General features: G+C 33.7%; 2 protein-coding genes across 2 annotated transcripts in view; both read left to right on the top strand.

The window, feature by feature from the left end:
* LOC128163320 (uncharacterized) overlaps positions 1-23,768 on the top strand; it is a 100,422-nt gene that overhangs the window by 60,298 nt on the left and 16,356 nt on the right. Inside the window, exons 3-6 of the mRNA XM_052826887.1 lie at positions 15,568-15,702; positions 17,916-18,105; positions 18,304-18,414; positions 19,747-19,804. Of these exons, the coding sequence (XP_052682847.1) occupies positions 15,628-15,702; positions 17,916-18,105; positions 18,304-18,414; positions 19,747-19,804 (434 nt within the window). The 5' untranslated portion in view covers positions 15,568-15,627. The remainder of the gene's footprint in view (positions 1-15,567; positions 15,703-17,915; positions 18,106-18,303; positions 18,415-19,746; positions 19,805-23,768) is intronic.
* On the top strand, positions 3,670-5,252 carry LOC128163321 (protein draper-like). Its single transcript, XM_052826888.1, is given in 2 exon segments — positions 3,670-4,162; positions 5,209-5,252. Coding segments are annotated over 2 exon segments (537 nt in total).

Here is a 23,768-nt window from a genome sequence, read left to right as displayed (position 1 = left end):
AAATACGGGTTTGAATTCAAACAACAGTATATTGAGTCATCCAGGGTTGATAAGGAAATAAAACACGGAAAAAATGTTCATATATCGATAAAACAATGCAAGAAAACGAACAGTTTTCATACGATATTCATGTTTCTATAATACAGTCGCGTTGACCCCGTGACGTCACAATTCATCTCGCGCCAAATCGGCTTGATTCAAAACTCGTTCAGGTGTGAAATCGGGTTTTCCCCAAATATCTCAAAAACTACTTATGCGATCGCTGTAAAATTTTCAGGATGATGTTTTTACACATAGATCTCCATTATATCAAAAATTGACCAGCACTGCAGGTACCCTTTAAGGTCATCACAGGACTTTAATTACGACAATATTGATAACAAGAATCTTCTGTCATACAAACTTATACCCAGGAGAAGAGCCGTAGTGCCAGCCAGTGCAGTAGTTTATATCTGTTCAGAAATAGATGCTCGGGCCAATATTGTTTTGGACGAATGTGTCCATTTAAACATATTGCATGCAATAAACGACATTATTATGTCTTAAAAATGAATTGTACATGATCGAATTCATAAACTTCAAAGATTGTAAAACCTAGTAAATAGAATAATATACCAGAATATAATTTTTCATGATTGTATAATTATATTATCCAAATACATGTATCTGTGCATTTAGCTGTATTGTCTGGGATAAAAGTGCAATATCGAATGTGGAATGTTTTGAATTCGCTGATCAAATTTATAGTTTATACCATGCAGCTTGAAATTTTCTAAAAGGAAATCACATTCCAATCTGCCAATTTTTTTTTTTTGGTTTCTTAAACTATGATTGAGTTATTTAATGAAGATATACACTTTTTAAAGTTATTACTTTTATTTCTTAAATATTGCCTGAGTTACAGGCGTGCAAATTGTGATCTTATTTTAAGTACATTTACTACCATATTACAGGCAATGTTTGTGCATTAATTCATAACTTGCTTGCAGTGCAAATCTGGAGAAACAGGAGATATGAATACATTTGTATTTATTTTAGTTTCAAAATTCACGGCTATTAAGAAGTTGAGTTTCTTTAAAATGCGACGTTACGTTTGTGCGTCGTTTGACGTTATAAGCGTAACGTTAAGTAACACCAGTATCGTGCGCGACGTCTATATGAGTACCGATCTTTTATATACTAGTCTCTCATTTATACATGTACATGAATACAACGCTATACTGAAACAAGTCATTTAGAAGAATAAAAATAAACTTGAGCTAAGAAGGAAGTCGTGGTGAATCAAACTGTTCAATCTTTATATTGCAACACTTCATATCTCTATGAGACGATCTTAATAAGATATGATTGATGAAGAAAAGAAAAAAAAACTTACTTATAACAAAAAAGTCCCTTTACTCTCCTAGTTCCTAAAACGAGTATTTAATAAAAAAATTTTAAATCATTATGCCATGGTTTTTTTTACTTAAAAACAATTCGATTTTTTCCTCAGTATAAATTAAACTAGTCCACATACACTTGTTTCGTACAAAAGTTCACCCTGTAGTATTACAATAGGGTACTATAATATTGTAATATATTACAAAAAACACATGTATATCTGGTAAGACTATAAATATTTGCCAATTGTTGTGCTAAATTAGATTGATTTAACCCCAGGCATTTATAGCGAGCGCAGCTCGCCGGCGCGCAGCCCCGGCGAGCGAAGCGAGCACTAAGAACCAGTGTGCGCGGGAAAAAGAACGAGCTAAACCTACAGTTCATCAAACAAAATTTTTGTCTACGTCCCATAATGCTCTCTAATGTTTTCACCCGTGGTGCTATGCCAAAAATGGCCGACGTTTAACTCGTAATTTACGGTGACTTTAAGTTTGAAGACACGTTTTGAGTACCGGATATGCATTGGCGAGACTCAAAAGATTTGTTGCATGCTTCCATACCTTCGTATTGAGTCGAGAAACGTAAACAAAGACGAACAAAGTCATGGATGACGTCACAGTGCACTCGCGCTATATTTCCCGCGATAAATTTAGAGGTGGATCAAACATCTTAATGAGTGTACTGGCTATTTTAGTATAGACTGCGATACCTGCCTCATTGACATATGATTTGTTTTATTCTTTTTTTAATTCGTTGACGTTCGTTGATACCTAAATAAAACTATAAGTTGACAATGATGCAAGGTATGTGTAATTCATGCTGCGCTCGCCAGAACGGTAGCACCGTAAAACATATTAGCGAGCGCAGCTCGGCGGCGCGCAGCGCCGGCGAGCGAAGCGATCTCTAAGAACCAGTGTGCGCGGGAAAAAGAACGAGCCAAACCTACACTTCATTAAACAACATTTTTTGTCTAGGTCCCATAATGCTCTCTAATGTTTTCACCCGTGGTGCTATGCCAAAAATGGCCGACTTTTAACTCGTAATTTACAGTGACTTAAAGTTTGAAGACATGTTTTGAGTACCGCATATGCTTTGGCGAGACTCAAAAGATTTGTTACATGTTCCATACCTCCATATTGAGTCGAGAAACGTAAACAAAGACGGACAAAGTCATGGATGACGTCACAGTGCACTCGCGCTATATTTCCCGCGAAAAATTTAGAGGTTGATCAAACATCTGTAATGCGTGTACTAGCTATTTCAGTATAGATACGATACCTGCCTCATTGACGTATGATTTGTTTTCAATTTTTTTTTATATAAAGATTGTATGTATATATATTAGCAAGAGCCATACTTTACTGTCATATCGATCCATTTTAAGCTAATTAATTGTGCATGTATGAGTAAGGAGGAAAAAAAACAATAGGACATTTTAAAATGAATAAAAAGGAATAAAATGAAAAAATAAACATTTAAAAAAATTATGTAGATATTGCATATAGTCAGACCATTAAATTTAAAAGTGGGAAATTATACAGCTGTAAACAGGTACCGGACTCTCTCTCTCTCTCTCTCTCTCTCTCTCTCTCTCTCTCTCTCTCTCTCTCTCTCTCTCTCTCTCTCTCTCTCTCTCTCTCTCTCTCTCTCTCTCTCTCTCTCTCTCTCTCTCTCTCTCTCTCTCTCTCTCTCTCTCTCTCTCTCTCTGGGAAGGGGGTAGCGCTGTATGTATCATAACCGTTAAAATTAGTACCTTTGGCATACTAATTGTTGAGCAATACTCTCTCAAAAATTCTTTGACGTTCGTTGATACCTAAATAAAACTATAAGTTGACAATGATGCAAGGTATGTGTAATTCTTGCTGCGCTCACCAGAACGGTAGCACCGTAAAACATATTAAAAAATGGTTTGTTGATGTTGAAAGTATTAATACACTGTAGAGAGAAAAACAATGTTAACTAGCTGCATGCGCCCTATACTATACTATATGAAAATTATAGAATCGATCTTTTGTGCCTAATAACGGGAAAGTTCAATTAAGAACTTGTTTACCACATAGTCTACCTAAAGAAGCTGGGTGGTCAACAGATAAACCATCAGGTCTACCTCAAACTTTGGCATATTATAAGATTGGTCATAATCTAACATTTAGTAAAGGAAAGTACTGATAATTTAGCATTAAGATTTTAACATTTCCTGAAAGCTTTATATAAAGCTCTTCTTGACAAGGAAGTACGTACAGCCTAAAAATGACCATAACCATTCAGCCCTGTTAAAAATTTAATTCCATGGTTGTAGGTCTTTATGACTCGGAGTGTCCCGGGAATTTCTACGGATCAGACTGCAGTCTAAGCTGTGGAAAATGTGGCGGGAACGGAACGTGCTACAAAACAAACGGAATCTGTAAAAATGGTTGCCTATCTGGGTACGCAGGTCTCTCGTGCCAAGACAAATGCCCGGGTACATGATGAGGAGACGGGAGCTGTTCACCAACTACTTTGTTCTGTCGGGACGGGTGTAAAGCTGGGTACACGGGCCTGCTTTGCGGCTCGGATGATTCGAACACGACGAGTATGAAAGAGTGTTCGAACTGTCTACAACCCTGTGGTTCTAACGGGTGTATTTACGGCTGTGTGACCGGGTTTAATGGCTTGTACTGCAGCTTGAAATGTGTTTGTCTGGTAGGAGTTCCTTGTCAACAAAACAGTGGGAGTTGTATCACCCAAAGAGAGAATTCCACTCCCACTGCGGCACCTGATGTCATAGTGACAACGTTATCAAGTAAGTCGTTATATATATCTTTTATTTATTTATGTACAATTATATAAATATTGGGTAAACTATACATGGTTTTACGGTGCTTTAATCACCTTTGTATGGTGTCTTTCTACCTACCCTCTAAATATGATGACGCATATTTAGAAATTTACATAAAATTACACTGGTTGCAAATCAACCAGTTAAAGAAAAGTATTCAAAATCTGATTCCTCTTTTAATCCAAATGTTTGATTTATCCGACTAATATCTGTTGTGAGGGTAGTGTTGGATGATCTACTGATTTTTTTTTCAATGACCGTATGAATTATTTAAAATCATTATCGTAATTTTGTTAATTAGATATACAGGGAAAACTAGGGCTACGTAAGTAATCAATTTACTGATGACACATTTAATGCATTTATATGTAGATCTTAACTCTGTATATTTTCAGCATCGGTTGTAGTAATATCGGTACCTGTAGCTGTAACGATTTCAATCATATCATTGGCGTTAGGAATCTTTCTCATCGGTTGTTGGCTGTACAAAAGGTAAGGACACTTACATGTACTTAATATTCGTGGATATCATTTTTTTGTGGATTTAGTAAAAAATCACAGCTTTTACGATTAATGAATTTGCGGTTTGTGATCTTTTAATACAATACGCGCTATATTTTAAGATATCATCAACTGAACAACGAAACCACGAAAATTGGTCTTCTACCAATAAAAGTATTCCAAAGAGACCACACACAATACTATTAAATACATACTTGTTTTATTAATGAACACAATGTTTACGATATAAGAAAACTATACTTTTTACATCATAACCACCCCCCTTCCTTTTCTCCCTATTTCCAAAAAAGGGAAAGATTCTATTTCAAGAACATTAATTGTCAATTTCGTTCCTTGGAAGTAAAAAAAAATGTATATAAGCAATACATCCATCACACATTCTAGTATCAAACATGTATAGACAAAAGCCTACAACGACAAAACTAAACCATCAAAATTCAACATTGTGAAACATGGTGCTAAAGGTATGTTTTATGTTAAACTTTCAGACAAAGCCACCAGGGCTATCCAACATACGAAGACCCGATCATGACAACCGGAGGTAAACTTTTTAATGAATTTTTTCCGGCAAATGGGTGTGGGTGTCTTTTTGCGTTCAAAACCAAATGCTAAATATATGATTGACATCTTTCAGGAATCAGATTTATTAAAAAAAATTGAATTTTAGCTACAGCCATCTATTTTTAGAATTATCTACAATCAAATTGTTTAAATGGTTTATCAACATCTATTACAGTTGCAGTTTAATTAGATAAGCGATGTGGCTGATAAGCTTTTAAATTTAGCACATTGATGCACGATTTCTTGACTGCGATATTTTGTGAAAATAGTTCTTTTCTTGTGCATAGGTTTACCATACAATACACCACAGGAGCCTGAACCTAACACACACAGTTACCTAGAAATTGATGGCACCGCTTCTTCTCTCTATGTGTATGTACAATTAATTCATATATAATTGTAGCAAAACTGGTAACTTTAAAGTACATCGATCAGTGAATTGATTTAAAATTATTTTTTGTGATATTATAATTTGTAAAAACGATTATATTAGTTGAAGACACAAATATACGTTTTTAAAACAATATGTTTATTTTCGGAATCCTTTGAAAGGAACCTATTAAAAAATCAATGAAGAAAAATACACAGTGAATGTAAATAACAGACATACATGTAATCATATCTAACTTGAGTCTACATGTTTATCTGTTTGTAGGGATGAGCTAAACAGTCCACAATACGCAACCATTGACGAATCTGGCCTGCATATATCAACCAGTTCAGCAAACCCATACTTGAACGATTCCGAATCTATATAAACAGCGTAAAATTCTGTTCAAGAATACAATTTGTCAATTATATTTTGGAAAAGTCAATTTATTTATCAGTTCGGAAACTCTGATAGACGACTTCTCTATCTCACAACTTTTTAAAAAAAAAACACATATCATCTAATCTGGGACAGGCCCAATATTAACAAATTTAGGTTAATGGTGACAAAAGAAATTCCATCTTAAAAAAAGGCTTTGCTCTTTGATCCAACTCTACAAATCAGCAATATGAAAGAAATGGATTCCAGTTCTTTACGTGTACCAGTTCGAAAAACCCTTCAATACACGATGATTGTACATGCAGTTCGTCACAGTTCGCCAATACACAATACGATATTTCCACCTATGTATTGATGATTCCGATATATTTTTTATAAGTAAATTATAATTTCATATTTCAATTTTTTAGTTGTTTTTTTTTTTTTGGGGGGGGGGGGGGTGTGGTTTAATGCATTGGCATCTGTATTATTTTGTTTTAAAATTTGTTTATAATAAGATTGCTTCTTATCTTTACATTTTCTTTGTCACATAAAAGGTATCAGATAAAGAAAACAATGAAATTGATAGATAAAACCCAAATGAAAAATTTATATTTGAATTTATAACAGATGCCTTCATCTCTCCATTCATTGAAACAGATAAAAGTTCATTGTAAATATAAAAACTGGATTCAGCCAATAACACTAAAGCAGGCCAGGAAATCCTTGTTAAAACTTTCTTTTATTAATAATAACGTCTTATGCGATATATGTGATTGTAGTATAAATTCTGTAAATAATTTATTTGTTGATTACACATCCGCAAGTTGTCATACAGTCGAAAAATTGATGGGGGCGGTGAACTTCTGGAACCCCCCCCCCTCCCCCAATCCCGGAAATTTTGTAAGTTTAAACCCCTTGGCAAAAATTCTCTATTTGCGCCTAGAGAGGTAGTGAGTGTGGGGTAATTTTTTTCAAGTTAGAAGTAAATTGTAAAATTTATTCGATAATATTTCCAAACGTTCATGGACGTTTGTAAAACATATTGTAGAGGTCCTGATATAAGTGGATCGTTTGGACACAACGTACCCACAATATCCTAAAATACACTATTTAATTCATGAATAAACCGACGTTTACCTACTAACAATCAAATTAACTCGGTAATTGGTTTTCATAAAAAATTGATAAACGTATGCGGATTAATTACAAAAACTACTCAATAAAATGTTTTTAATTTTTGCACTCTAAATATACCCCAAGTTGGGTATTAAATCCCAGACAGAATATTATACATGTATCCCGTTTGGGAGATTGGTTCCAACTTGATTATTGTCAAACAATAACGAGAGAGTACAGTAAGTTATTACATTTAGACCCTGACTTTGGATATGTAATGTTCTAATCAAAACTGAAATATATTGTAATTCAACAGTGCACAATAATTCAATAAAGATATTTATAAAAGCAACAATTCTTTTGTTAACAATATCAGAATTCATGCAATTAAGGCTTTCGACTTAAACCATCATATAATCTGTGACAATGATATTGATCCAGACAAGGAAGACAATGCAGGATGAAAATCATGAAACACATGACAAAGCATATCTAATATTATATCTTTTTGTCACCTCAATCAGTTCAAACAGCTGTTATATGAAAAACATTAGTGGGTTTGCAAGGGATTCTTGGCTTGCGTGGGAAGGATTTATCCTTCTTGTTTTCAACCATTGTGTCTTTAACTTATCGGCTTAAAAGAAAACAAGTTGTGTAGATTTATAATTTTGATAATAAGAAACCACAACTCTTATGATAATAAAAAAGAAATTAAACAAATAACAATCATTCAATCAATTTAACAAAATATTCTAAAAAAATAATAAATGACTATTAAAATATTACGTCAGACAATATTGCAGTTCAGTTGCGTTAACTTACAAATTATATTGCTAACGATAAGATGACTAGAATAACACATTCGTACCTTAAAAGAATTTATAATTGTAATAAGAAAACAAACTAATTAAATGGCGCTTGGCTATTCCATCAAACAGAACCGGTTTCTATGATATTTCCAGTACTTTTTAACTTTCTTAGTACCGATGTGACTTGACCGCTTGTGATCAATCTGTGTTCAGTGTTTCCTAATCTTAACTAAACTAACTCGTTGCCAAATTTCTAATTTCTTCTTTCATAAAACTCAAACAGTGATCACGCACATGATAGATTTGATGTATTAATTAATTACCCAAGTGCTTGGTCCTTATACTGATTTGTATGGTGTTCCGATGGGGCCACTTCGACCTTCGCACTTTCGCCTTTAGGTCGAAGATGCGAGAGTGCGAAGTTGCGAAGGCGAAAGTGCGAGAGTGCGACGGCGAAGGAGCAAAAGTGCGAAGATGCGACGGCGAAGCGCGAAGATGCGAAGGCGAAAGTGCGAAGGTGCGAAGGCGAAGGAGCGATACTACTATCGCTCCCTCGCCTTCGCAACTTCGCACTCTCGCCTTCGCACTTTCGCACTTTCGCCTTCGCCTTTTTTGATAGCATTCAGAAAGTCTCGGTCTATTACATAGAATTTGATGCAGGCACCGTACTCGCAAAGGTTTTCCGATTAATCCATGATATCATTGGTACGCATGCGCTAAGCCATTGTGCTTACTATGAATGTTTATAAATAATTGTTATATACTCCATATAAAATGTAAGGTCCGCCATAATGTATACATATGCACTTCCAGACTCCTGTCACTTACCAGCTGTCTGTTTACCGTAGATCAAACACAGTAACATTCTAATTTCATTATGCGACACTCCTTGCTGATGTATGGATCTAGAGGTGGAGAGCCCCCCCCCCCCCCCCGGAAAATTCAATACTAATAACTTCACACATGCAGTAAAGGGAGAGAGAAGGTCCGGATCTCATCCCCCCGGAAAATTTAATTTTATTAATTATATATAATAAAATCTCCAAAATATGTTTCGGAACCCTCCCCCACCCCCGACAAATATAATTATTTATCCACCCACCCCCTAGAAAAAGTTATGGATCTGCGCAGGCTGTTGAAAATAATTTCTAAAAAGTCCATCGTCTGCCTAAGATGTCCTTTAATACAGTTAAAATTGTCTTTAAACGATAGAGAGCTCCATAATTATAAAAAGGCGAAGGCGAAAGTGCGAAGATGCGAAGGCGAGAGTGCGAAGTTGCGATGGCGAGAGTGCGATAGTAGTATCGCTTCTTCGCCGTCGCAACTTCGCACTCTCGCCGTCGCAACTTCGCGCTTCGCCGTCGCATCTTCGCACTTTCGCTCCTTCGCCGTCGCACTCTCGCACTTTCGCCGTCGCAACTTCGCACTCTCGTACCTCGACCTAAAGGCGAAAGTACGAAGGTCGAAGTGGCCCCATCGGAACACCATAGATTTGTAATCAATGTTTAAAGAACATGTTGATCGTCTTTCAATAGAGACCACCTTGAATACAGAATTCGTAACCAAAGATCAACACTATCGAAATAAAGACCATAAGTTATCTAACATTTGATCTCGCACTGGATATCGGAGAAAATGACATTTAACATCCAGCAATGTTATGAACTTGCAATGAAATATGAATATAACACAAACAGTTCTATATTACAAACATAAACAAGTGTGCAGTGCTTCTCAACAATGTCTCAGGTCATTCAATTTTGTTGTAAGTTATTCAAATTTTAGGTTTTAAGGACTTTTATTTAGTTTGTGAATACGTGTATTTGAGATATTATTCATATTTTATTGCTACCCAATCATAACAGTATTTAGTTAAAATGCAATTGAGATGAGTTTGTTTATAAATTCTGAAATAACTAACATAATAATTATTTATTTCTTTTCAGTGTTGATTTTTGCTATACATGTCATTTAGGTGAAAGTTGATTCCATATGATGTAATTATTATATATTAGCCGTCATTTGCCGATAATACAGTGTGTGCAAATTTTATACTTTATACAAGAAAATACATAATTTTTAAGAGCACGTGTTTTGATCAGATTAAAAAAAATGACCTCTAGAACTAGAATATACTTCTATAGTTAGCAAAAGATAAGAGTGACATACTTATAAACATGCATGTATTGAACACTTTGGGCTTGATACTACAGGTTTGTACGATTATTAATCAATTGTGGTATTTGAAAATGCAAAAACATTGTATACTAGTACTCGAAAAATATGTTATTCATAATACATCTGTTTAGTCATCAATCTAATTCATATAAATATAGATTTTCATTTACATGTAGCTTGTCTTTCAATTTTGCTTGGAATGAGATGGAGTGGGAAAGGGTGAACATGAAACTTACACCTAACATTAAAATGATAGTATTCAAGGGCCGAATTCTAAAGACAGACATTAGGGAAAAATCTTCAGCAGAAAAGACTTCGGAACTGAAGACCTATAAATATGCACAGCTTCTATGCACAGATAGAAGCAAAGTAAAGCAATACATGTACTGAAGTAATCACTATTCTACTAACATGAATCAATTTTATAAACATTCATAACTTTCACTTTTTTAATAGTTTTCATTAAGTTTTGCTCCATTTTAATGAAAACGTATAACCTGGCAGCCAGTAAAATTCAAAGTACTGAAGAACTGACGGGAGTTGATTTTGTCGACGTTTATTTATTTTAAAATCAATAATATGTTGTACGTGTAGTTTTCTAATTTGAATTACGCACATTTTATAATATGGATTCCTCGACTTTTTCGACAAGAATGTCGAGAAACCCCCATATAAATCATGTTAAAAAATATTTAAATATACAATTAATTCAATCAAACTATGTATCAGTAATAGAAATATTTCTCGAAAATTGTATGGATCCAAGCAATATTGAACTTTAGTCTCGTTAAACCAAACGCTCGCCTGACACCGTAAATCTCCGACAAGGATTCACGGAGACAGCCGAGCGTCGAGATGAACGAGACTATATTGAACTCTGGCGTAGGAATACATACGACTTCAAAAAATATTTAAATTGTTCGTACCATTTAAAATCTGACTATTTTCAAGGTATCTATAAATAAATTTCCTTAAAAAACAATGCTTTAGCATACATTGCATCGAATTTATCAATTATTTTCAAGAACTACGTCTTGTCAGCAGCAATGATTTGTGCTGAGGTCCAAACACTGTTTCACTTTCAGTTTGTTTGAGTAACTGCATAGGAGAGTTGATTAAAATCAACTCACAAAAATCAAAATTACAATTTGATTCACAGTGTTGAATTACCTAACGGAAGATTTTATTTAAAAAAGTGAGAAAAAGAAGCTCTATAGTATGCAATTTTATTGTACAGTGTTCTTCCAATCACCAGCCCTAATTGATTAAGAAAAAGTACAATGTACTAGAATTGACATCAATTTATAGTTAACTGCTGAAACCATTAACTTACTATCCATTTCACTTTCATTTGGTCTACAATTATCTTAGATGTATTCATGATATAGAGTTTTTAAAGGAACATAATGCAATAATTGCATGATGGTGAAAGGAAATATGAAAATTTATTACCCCAAGAAAAATCATACTTCTCGAGGGGATTGCCGTAGGGAAATTTTTATTTTTCTGGGGGAATAAATCTCCATGTTACCCGAAAAGCATATGATTATACAAAATACGACAATTAGTAATGGGTGTTTTTGACTTTCTGTAAGCTAAAACGTCGTAATGGTTTTGATTTTTTAATTTCTCTTATTTATTTCATATAATAATTGTCTATATCGTATATCTAAAATGAAAATCCCCAGATTTCCGAAGAGGTTAAATATAATATTGTTCCTTGGCCTTTTGCCCTGCCACGTGATTTTCTAGAATAATGACTTGACGAGTAGAATAAATACTATTATTCACTAAACGGCGAATAGGTAATATTACGAGAACCAGGACATAGTAATACTATAGATTCACACATATAGGCCTACTGCGCAATAAGCTTAGGGTACTGCACCATAACTATCATTATCAATGAAATGAGTAATTTTACTTGGTTTCTTTGATATCGTCAAAATCAGGAGAGGTAACACCGTTGGTAATGTTTTAAAAAATCGGTACTTTTGTTATTTGTTAAAAACTAAGCTGTCTATTTCAAAAGTATGCTATCATTGTTATGATAATTATTTACCATTAAAAGGATAATTTATTGACATACGGTGCGTTTTTATAATACTTGATGTTTAATTTAGACCAGATACTAAACAAATACTTTTGTTTAATGTCATTAAAAAATGCATGCTTCTAAGGTGAGACCATTGACGCTCCCCATCAGCTTAAAAAAGTCATGGTGTTTTTGGTTAAACATTGCGTATTCTTCACGCGATCCTATGGTACTTTGACGCAGAAGACCAATAAAAAATATAAATAGAGTCTATTACTTCTGCTATTTAGTTTAAATTGAATTTATGGGGGTTCATGTTCTAAATATATCATTCATATTAGAGTGTATATCATATAATTTGAATGAAATAAATATATATATAATCACAAGATATCATCAACGAAATGAAATGATCTTAAGTCGGGTTTACTAGGTTGTTAACTATGTAATCTATTTAAATTGAAAAAAAGAGAAGAAAACAGACCCCTTTTTAGTCACGCGATTATGTTATCAAACCCTGAGCGTAAAATACTAAGTGTGTTCTCGGCCAGAAAATTCTTGGTATTGTAAAAAAGATCCCCAAATTTGGATGCTTTTTCAAACCACTGGTTTCTTTTTACGCTAGATGCAGAGGTTTTTTGGGGATCGTTGATTACACGTATGGTATTGTGCGAACTCTCAAAAATAGTTTGAAATTAATTTTTAAATTGACTTTTTGAATTGACTTCCTTCAAAGTTAGTCAAGAACACTGTATTGGATCGAGAACATATCGCTTGTTTTGCTAATATTCTTTATTTACTCTTAAATATTCAGATACCTGCTTGGTGCCCCAACTTGTGTACCCACTATTTAGAAAATACCAGAAAAAGTTAACAAATGAGATGTTTTTATTTCTGGACCGAGAACAGCATTGTTACCTGAAGCATTGTACAACATTATTCAGAGTCTTCGCAAACACTTCCAGGTGTATGTTAACTGCGATTTTGAAACTCTATTATCCTCTATTCTCTTACTAAGCGAATGTGTAAGTACATTATTTATTTCTATGCATGTTAAATGTTTTTTGTTACAAACCTATACAACAACTGCATTGTTAATGTAAATTCCGAAAAAATCTATTTAAATCATTTATCTTTATATATTGCATTATTTAATTAGGTATCGGTTCAAATTTAGAATCTGAACTTGGATACAAGGTGAGCAATGATACTTATAATCATTGTAATTTTCATTTAATTATTTTTTTCCATACATACAATAACTAATTTGGTAATTGGATTGTGTACTGCTTTTAATCTTTCTACTAACTTGCTACATTACTTTTTGAATGTCTTGCATGTAAACACAATTGAATTTTTGTTGATGATAAAACGGTGTAAAAATGACAAAAGCCGTTTTGTTAATATACATATTTTACTGGTAATCATCCATCTGTTGGTATTATATTTGAGTTGCAGGGGATATCTGTTTGGGGTCTGCTCTGTGTGTGGTCTGTACTGTATAACCAAGATTGAATAAACAACATTGACTTTTTTGTCTATGCTACTCCCTCCGAAAACCACACGGACTCAAGTTACTTTTTTTGAAATTCGTTATCCGTTCCGTATTTAGATATAAAACTGTGTAGTATTTTTTTATCTAATATAATTGTATTTATATGTAAGCAAACATATACAAACTATTGCAATATTTCAATGAGGTGGTTTAATGCTAAAGTATTTGTATTTTCTCATAAATTTAAGACAATTTATTAACGACATGAAAAAGGGGTGCCATGATAGTGTGGAAATTACTAACATTATTGCGACTGTATGGTACTTTCATATCTATATGCATGATGCAAGAAAACAGGACTGCTTTTTGAAATAAAAAGGTGCGTGAAATGAAATTTAATCTTTATACTTGGCATATTGCGCCTTCTTTACAACAGCACGCTCTGATAACCTCTTATCAAGTGGCGTCTGTACATACCATAATATTATGTAAATTGCTAGTGTTTAAAAAATAACGACTGTACGCCACTAGAATTAAAATAGTTCTCTGCAATGCTTGCCATTTTTATACGGTATTCTTCAAATAGTCATGTATTTAATTAATATCAGTATTATGTATAGAAAAGTGACATTAACCTAGTTAAGGTAAAACGACACATATCATTGTGAACACACTGGTTCATACATTCGAACTTTTAAAGATAGAATTTCTTAAACTCTTCTCGGTTGAAATATCGTTCAGCCAACTGTTAATCTCTGAAATTACAGTTGGTCCGCTACTGTGGATCCTTCCATTTGATAACGTAACATACATAGTGTGTTAAATGTACTTTTGTTTTATCATTATATACACAACACTTTCGTTTAACTGTAAAAAAAAAAAATTTCCCTAAAAAGTGTTTATGTTATATACCATACATGAAATAAACAAACGTATTCATAAATTTGATCGTAGAATAGATCGAAGTTAAACAAAAGTCCGGTTTTCAAAAAACATCTCATTTTCAAAAAAAATGATTCATTTTTCATTGAAGTGTTTCTCAATAAAAATTGCTTTGTCCGATGGTATATGGGACGAATAATGTACAAAGTCTGTTTACAAAACAGACTTAACCTAACAGGGTAGCGCGTTATATCGCTCCTTATAAAAGCGGTTGTGGTTATATTACGACTTTGTCTTTTGCATAAATTAAGGCAAATTAGCTTTCAAATATGTATGGAAGATATGAGATAAACCTATGAGGTTTTTTTTTCTTTCTTAAGATTAGATGTTTAATGCTAATGTTTGATGTTAACTATGCCGTAGAATAAACCCACGGAATCAGGGTACGAAACAAAACGGTACCCTTTAGTTTCCTTTCGGTATCCTCACGCTCATGACGAATGAATTTTTGTGTTTTTTTGGTTTTTTTTTTGCTGGTATAGAGAAGAGAAAGTTTAAAACTTTCTTAAATGTTTGTTTGTATGGACCATAATGTGATACCGTAATAGCTGAAATAAAATAAAACCAAGCAACTTTGATCACGGAATTCTGTTTTCAAACCCTGAACATCAAAATGCCAAGGACGTCCTATCAAATGATTTTTGGTATTGCATTGTTGAATGATATCACTATTCTGGATGCTGTTTTAAAACACTGGTATGTTTTTTAAAGCCTGGTACAGGGACCTTGCCAATGGGATCGTTGGTAAAATAATACTAAATATGTTGAATCTATTGTTTAAATCAATCACAAATATTGATGTTTGCTTTTTAATGTAAGTACACGTATTCTTTATTGAATTGATAACAGGTGCCCAATTTAGATAATTTTATTGTTGTTTAAATTTTCAATGTTAAAAACAACCTATTTGTTGCTTCTAAAGAACACTCAAACATTTTTAAAATGTTGTTTTAATTTCAGATCGAGTGCAGTTTTAAATCATTTAAGAAGTGTCCTCATGCACACCATTAGCGGGGCGAAATGCGTCTACCTACCATAGTGCGTCTTGTGATTTGGGGAATATTTTTGTCAATTATTTTCGTATTAAACGAATGTGTAAGTACATTACATGTATTTACTTTATGCATGAATGATGTTCAATGAAAACATAAAATAATTAACATAATTACATGAAGTACCATATGAACTTTTTAAATTTTAACTAATTACACATGGCATGATTCGATTAAAAATTGTATTCAAATTGCGCCTGAGTTTATTGTCATCATTTACATATAAAGTATTTAGTAAGGAAACTGGGAATTTGTTCTTAGATACCCAGGTCATAGTTTATCATAGACTGAAAATTTTACAATGTTCAGACAATCGATATGTTTTTTTTTTAATTCAGTTTCAGTCTAAAGATACCAATATATTCTATTTATCATCAAGAAAATTTTTTTTTGTTTTTTTTTTCGGCAAAAGATGCAAGGAATGTAATTTGATACTTCCGTTTGCCATTGTGCAGCTATTTTACAAAATCACGACCCGTCTACCACGGTCTGATGAACACTGGGAATATGCTGTCTGTAAATTTATATCATATTTTTAATCGTAGAGGTTGAAATGTCATACGTAATTGGCAGAGTTTTTTATGCTAAAAATTTAATACTGTGTTATCAAGTAGTTCCAATCATTAGAATCAAGATGTGCTTCAGAGACGCAAATGTTCCCGAGGGTAGCCATTTCGTCTTAGATTTGTCACTGTCTTGTATCTGTAAAACAAATCTTTCTTTCAATCCGACTAGTTCAATTCATTAACAAATTTTGCATTCGGGAGCTCTGTTGCAGAATTGAATTGGTAGTTTCCTTTGTACTCAGAAAAGACATGCCACAAAAAATGCCTTATTAATATATCTACTTTTACTTCCAATTATGTAATAATATTTCAATAGTTTTCTTTTTACCAAAGAAAGAAACACATTGCCTTTTATGAATGTATGACCTTCTCTAATATATTGGTTATCTAAATTACAGATTTGTAAATAATTTTTCTATATATACAACTAAAATGCAATTTGCAAAGAGTCCACATTTAACATGTAACATCATTCAAAAGATAAAAAGCATCGTTTTTTGAAAGTTGAGACAAGCCATAACCAAAAAATCAAGAAATAGATGTGTAAGAATAAGTTACGTTTTCTTATATATTTAAATAGGTTCCTCAAAGTGGGGGTTAAGAAAGGGGCAGTTCCTTGAACATTCATTTTTGTGTATATGTAAATTTAGGAACGATGCCTGTTGCGTAAAGAGTAAACACCTTCCCTACGTCGTTTTCCTGATGCTACGTACCATTAAGCATGTTTGATATTTAAACAATTTAAAAGACCATGATGTTGCAAGATAATATACATTTGTCTCCAATTGCAGATAATATTTACCTTAGTATCATTCAATGTGTCTACTACATGTAACATTACAAGGATACCCCAAATATGGGTCACTGGGATTTTTTTGCTCCTGGCCGATAAAATTTGAGTAATATTGCTTTTTCTCACGAAAAGGACTAACGCTCATGCTTATTTTTTTTTTAGCTCCAACAAGAATAAATTCTCAAACTACAATCTTTAAAAATAAGAAAGGTAACATGCAAAGCTCCGGACAGAAGGACAGAATAATGGATAGGACAAAAGTAGTATGCCCCCATCTTTACTCACTGGAGAATAAGAAAAATTCACAAACACACGCTTAACGCATGGTTTAAATTTCTCAGCAATTTTAACGCGTAATGAAATAAAAACCTTTGGTCTTTCTCTGCAGGACTTGCCAATTTTCATTAGATATATTCAATATTTGATAAGAAGAGAGTATTAATATTGTAACAGTACACCCTCCCCTTTATTTCAGTGATTAGCTTTGTAGTAGATGTAACAAGATCGGTAACCTACTCCAAGTAACGGTAAAATGAAAATAAAGGAAGTTAAGATGATTGAAAAATTCTTTCATTCATAGAATGTTCAGCTATATCTGTAGCTGTCACTTTAAAACATATCAAAATGAAAATGGAATGTGGCAATGCGAACAGTATTCTTCATCAAATGTCCAGAACAAAATACAAAACTGGACGAAAGCAAACACGCCCCTTTACAAAATTAGAAGTAGGATCAGGTGCCATGGAGTAAGCATCTGCTGCTGACCGGCCTGTTTACAGAAATCTGTGGATATGAAATATATTATCCTTTTTGACATATTTTTTTTGTTTTATTAATAAAATCAATTTTTCTTATAAATACTAAATGAATAAAAAAAATAACTTTTTAATAATTCAGAAAAAGCTTGATGGTTATAAGTTCCCAGTATACTCAACACCATTTTGTCCAAGAAATGAATCGGAGTGGAACAAGAGGTCGTCAGCTCTCAACTGTAACAGGACTAATGGCTACACTTGTTTACCGAACGAAAAGCTCACGGAACTGTTAGAGTTCTGTTATATAGAACCTTGGATATGGATTGAAGAAGGTACACGGTATCATATGCAAAATATTTTCAAACCGTAGACAAGTCAGTATATTATATTTGCAAAAAAGATATTTAGATATACTAGCACATTTTCTCTATAAATTTATTAATTTTGAAGCGGTAATATGCCATAAACGTTATGACAACTTAATGTATTGATAAAGAGAGTCCATACATTTGGGTATACTTTGATTTTAGGTATCTGTTTATACCTGGAAAAAAAGGGTTCATACGTTGATTCATTCAGCTGCCATCACTTCATACATGGATGCCACAATACCTCTTATCAAAGCAGAAGAATATTTGAATGTAAGTTGTGGGGTAAAGCTTGCATGGTACATTCTATATAAATTACTGGTATCTGTGTATAGTCATGGGGATGCATGTAGGATAAATAAATTTTGATTGACTCATCAGTTTCAGTATCAGCATTGTGATCGTCTCCACTTTTGTCTTAATCCAAAATGATGTATTAAGGATTACGTTTACTCAGGGGCGAAAAAAAATCCACTAATAGGAACGAAAAACTACGTATTATACATTGTAGCCCCACTATGGTGGTGCTATTTTTCACTTTCAAAATACTAGGTCAATGACCTACTTTTTCTGCTAGTGACCTTTGAATGTTTTTTGAAAAAATTGTCAAAATTTGTCAGAATTGTCCACCATTTTCAAGGTTTTCTTTATTTTGTTATTATTAGAAATAAAAACAATTTGTAGGTTGGGAAATGATAAAATATAAATAGCTTTACTAATTTTATTTTTGAATGAATCGTTTGAAGCTCATATTTTAGGCTTAATTTAGTCCGAATTTCCTCTAGCAATTTCCCAAATTGTGCCAATATTTGATCAAGTTTTACAAAAAACTGACTAATAGGAGCTACAAACAATTTATTGCCTAAAACTGTTTTATTGCCTGTATTATGTTGACATTAACATTATATAAGGTCAATGATCAAAATTTCGAGATATTTTATCTTGAATCGATTTTATGCATTTTACAGATTTTTCCGATCGCGTGCCAGCCAGTGATATAAATTTATAGACGAGTAAATACAACCATAAAATATGTAATATGATATGAAAAAACATATAGAAACTTAACTTTTGCAATAACATTGCAACAGAAAGTTTTTAAGAGAAAATAAGAAAATGAGATAATAAGTCCGAATTTCCTCTGTTTCAATATTAATCTTCCTTTGTCGAAGCATATCTTCCTCAGATAAACAAATCATGAATATCAATATTTCTTAATAGAGCTGTTATTTTGTGGTTTTAAAACAACTTTGGACTTCAGATATTGAACTTTGTAAAAATATTTTTTGACATTTCAAACCCTGAGTAAACGTAATCCTTAAGCTCGACATATTCCATTAAAAAATCATCGAATGACTGCTTTCAGATGTCATTTTTTACTTTTAAATGTTAGCCCCCATCCCCTGCCATATTTTAACCCATGATATCTTGTCTTTACATTTTGTACCAAAACAATGATACATGACTAGAATCAGTATACACCATAAAGTTTTAGATTTGGATAAAGGAAACATATCATTATTTACTTTTTTATGTTTATTTAACTGACAAAATTAAACTACAGTAACTTTAATAACAGTATGATGATTAATTTGAGTTTTACAGACCCAGCTTGCATATCTATCGGTGATGGTTGTTTCTTGGCCGAACAATCTTGTAAAAGGTAGGGTGCATGTGTTAGAAAGAGACTGATTAAGTGTAGTAGGGTTTGTCTTAAAGTCATCAGATTTTCAGTTCAGCTGAGTCACTCATGTGGCATATTACAATTGGTCTTTGTGCGTCGTCATGAATCGGCCGTCGTCCATCGTGCGTTAAAAAGTCAATAATAAATGACCATAACATCTTAAGTGACTCATGTGTGGGACCGAATTAACCAAACATGGTCAATTTTCATAAAATTTCTTCTCTTCTCCCATATTTATTGGAATAAAAACTAAATGCATACTTGTTATGTCCATGAAGCAATCTACCAAAATTGTGAAATTTATGGCCCCTGAGTTAGGGGTTCAGACCCAAAGGCGGGACCAATTTGCCATGTAGTGAAAATGTATTCAATCTTAAAATTAACTGAATACATGATTTTGATGTCTATGTGCGCCCTTCACCTAAATTGTGAAATTCCTAGGTATTCAAGAGGGAAAGAAATAATCACGCTCACAGACATTTGTCTGAGTGAGGATTAATTCCTAAGAGCACAGCTGCTCAAATGTTACGTAAAGCAAATAATGAAAGATAATCTGATAAAATTTCAGATAGGAAGATACTTATAGTATGCTTAAATGCATTTTACTAATCTGTATTCAAATGCCTAATTGATATAAACAACAATAATATTTCTAAATCTGTTAAAACAATACATAAGACATACTTAAGTCATTTCTACCGGCTGCCTAAGTTTTTGGTAAATTGTCCTAGCTAAGCATTCTTATAGTTACGGACTATGTCCCCTAGGTCAGGGGTTCAGGTCTTTCGACTAGAACAATATGGCTATATGTTAGAAATAAATTAAATCACAGAAAATCGACATTTCTACATCCAAAACAGGAGGAGATAACTAAATGCATTGTTATGATATTCATTAATATAAGCCCGCGACCTAAATTGTGAAATTCATGATCCGTGGGTCAGAAGTTCAGGACCCTTTGATATGTTAACATAGTATACATTTATTGGAGTTAGCAATACTTATTTGCTTCTGTACTTTCACAGTCATTGGCTATAAACTTATTGCATTCGTCAATACATGTGTTATAGTTAACCTATTTACAATCGGGTTCGACATCCTATGTATCATTATTCTGGCGCCATACTTGTATCCCGTTTGGTGTTTTCTGTCAGTTGAATAAACTTCACTACATTTATATAACGCGTTTGTTGTGGTTCCATAAAGCTTGGCGTGATGGCAGCAGCGATTTTGATCCTACGTCTTGAGAAAAGACTTTTAGGAACCTCGTGTAAGTAATTTTTACATGCATCAAGCCACATGTCCAAACCAGAGACATTTAATTCCTTCGAAAACTGGAAAAATAACTTACTTTACTCGCTATCCATTGGATCCATAAGAAGGTTCCGGTGGATTCCGCTTTGTGACTGCCTTTTCTGAAGTAGCACGCTTCTGCAAATTGCAACCATCCTTGATGTCCGATGTTGATTCAACACTCAGGAAAATTGGCCATTGGAAGTACCTTGCTGTGACAGATCTTACGAAGGCATTTTATCAAATCCTTCTTGCTAGAGATTCCATGAAATATTGTGTTGTTGTCCCACTTTTTCGGGCCGTCAGAGTGTACATGTACCAACGATTATCCATTGGAATGCCTTGGTCTGAGACAGCTTTGGAGGAAATCAGATGAGATCAGAGTGTTGGGTGACTTACCTGAAGAGGGCATAGTTGTTAAACTGGCTGATGATCATTGTTCCGAAGCGGACGTTTCAAAACAACTGATGGTTAATATATTTTGTTAAGGGTTATAGCCGCTTAAAAAGATGCGACCTCAATTTGGCACCTCCAAAACTGTTATTGCACCACGTAAGACGACAATTCTTTGGACGGATTTGGAAAGAAGGAACTTCAGTGCTAGTCCTCACCGAACAGCTACCTTAGCATTTTGTGAAAGGCCAACCAAGTGAAAGCAATGCGTAGCTTGATATTAGCACTTGCTAATGACCCAATTCTAAAGTTCCACCGGCTCCAATAATGCCAACAAAAACCTGTCACAGAACGTGCAGTCCAAGAAGCCCGAAACTATATACTGAGGATTGGCCCCACTGCAAGGGCGGTATCCTTTCTGCTGTTATTGTTTGATGCCCAGTATCCGTCATTATTTCGATTCAACAAGGGGATTTGCTTGCCTGGGAGATGCTTACTCAAGGGGACCGGTTTACATATTGACAATTACCTATATCGGACCCGGAACTCATATTACAAACACACCAGACTCGCAATGTCAATCACGAAAGCAGTGAGAGATCTGAGGCTTCTCGCCTCAAACAGTCACCTAACCCCTCGGTGGAAGTCGGAGACATGTTGTACATATATTGTGACAGAAATAAGTCAAAATGTAGAAACCGGTATCTCGTTGTATCAGCTGACGGAGAGTAAGAACAGTTGTTGGTAATTAGCTACGACTGTCTTCATACAAAGTGAAATGATCGGAATGCTATCTTGTTCCCCTTACTTTGCTCAATTTGCCATATACCAGTTACACCAAGTCGGAGGAGGAAGATCACATTGAAGTCTCGCATCACCAGAGCAGTCGACCAACGAAACGTCCCTATTATCCCGATAGTATACCATGATGCAACCACTATTGAAATAAAACCACTATTGAAATGAATTATTTCAATAGTGGTTGGGAATGTATTTCATTAGAAAAATCACCTTGCAACCACTATTGAAATACAACCACTATTGAAATAAATTATTTCAATAGTGGTTGGGGACGTGTTTCATTTGAAAAATCACTTTGCAACCACTATTGAAATACAACCACTATTGAAGTAATGATTCAATAGAGGTTAGGGATGTATTTCATGATAAGAACTACTTTACAGACACTATTAAAGTTCAACTACTACATGTATTAAATTTATTTTTTTAATTGTTAGATGGGAATGAATTACTTATAAATATAACTATGTAATTACTATTTATATAATAGTGTTGTGTTGTGCATGCACTATGCCTAAATAGTAGTCAGGTTTTGATACATGGTGCACGAGCCGGAGGCGAGTGCACTATGTATCAAACCCTGACTACTATTTAGGCATAGTACATGCACAACACAACACTATTGTTATTATTATGCCGACTGTTAAATATACTGACGTGCTTTGCTATAAGTAGCTCTGACGTTCGAGTGTTGACAAGTCCCTTAAAATAATCACCGGAAAAGCAAGCGTTTGTTGTTGTTTTTCAAATTACGTGTAATCAATTGATTTGATTGTTTATTTAATCAACAAGTTGTTGTACAATAAAAAGTCAACAAAGATTTATGTTCTTTTCAAGAAATAGAGAGACGTTTGGCCTTACCGAGAAAACTCGAAATGTTTAGCAGACGAAATCTCAGTGAATTTTTTTTCTTGAACATTCTTTATCAAGCGTCATTTAAAAAAGCGTTTTTGTGATTCTCATGTAGAATTTCTTTGAAAAATGTTCAATTAATTTGTTCAAAAGTTTATAGGAAACTTTAACTTTAAAATTACCGTCAATAATGAAGTTTTTTTTTGGAAAAATGAATAATTTTAATTGCTTGATGTCAGTCGTACATATCTACGTTTTATATACCTAAATACCGGTTGTCATGATAACGGCTAATTTAGCGTAGCGGTAACGCGTTGGGCTTCATGCTAGATTCAATGATTTTAGCGTCGTGAGTTCGAATCCCGCTGTTGGCGCTTGACAGATTTTCGTTGAAAATATTCGCCGTGCTCTATTTCGGCATAGTATGCTTACGCTATATAAATCCTTTGATACTATGCGAAAATAGATGAGTATTGAATATATAGTGACAAACTGACAGAAGGCATAATAATATGAAATACATTTGGAAAGAAAGAAGTAATTATCATATTTGCAAACTATTTTGAAATGCAAGAAAACTAACGAATAATATCAAATACACAAT

The sequence above is a fragment of the Crassostrea angulata genome, chromosome 9, assembly GCF_025612915.1.
Source record: "Crassostrea angulata isolate pt1a10 chromosome 9, ASM2561291v2, whole genome shotgun sequence".
Taxonomy (NCBI): Eukaryota; Metazoa; Mollusca; class Bivalvia; order Ostreida; family Ostreidae; genus Magallana; species Magallana angulata.
The sequence above is the reverse complement of the archived record's forward strand: the minus strand, read 5'-3'. Positions and strand labels throughout refer to the sequence as shown.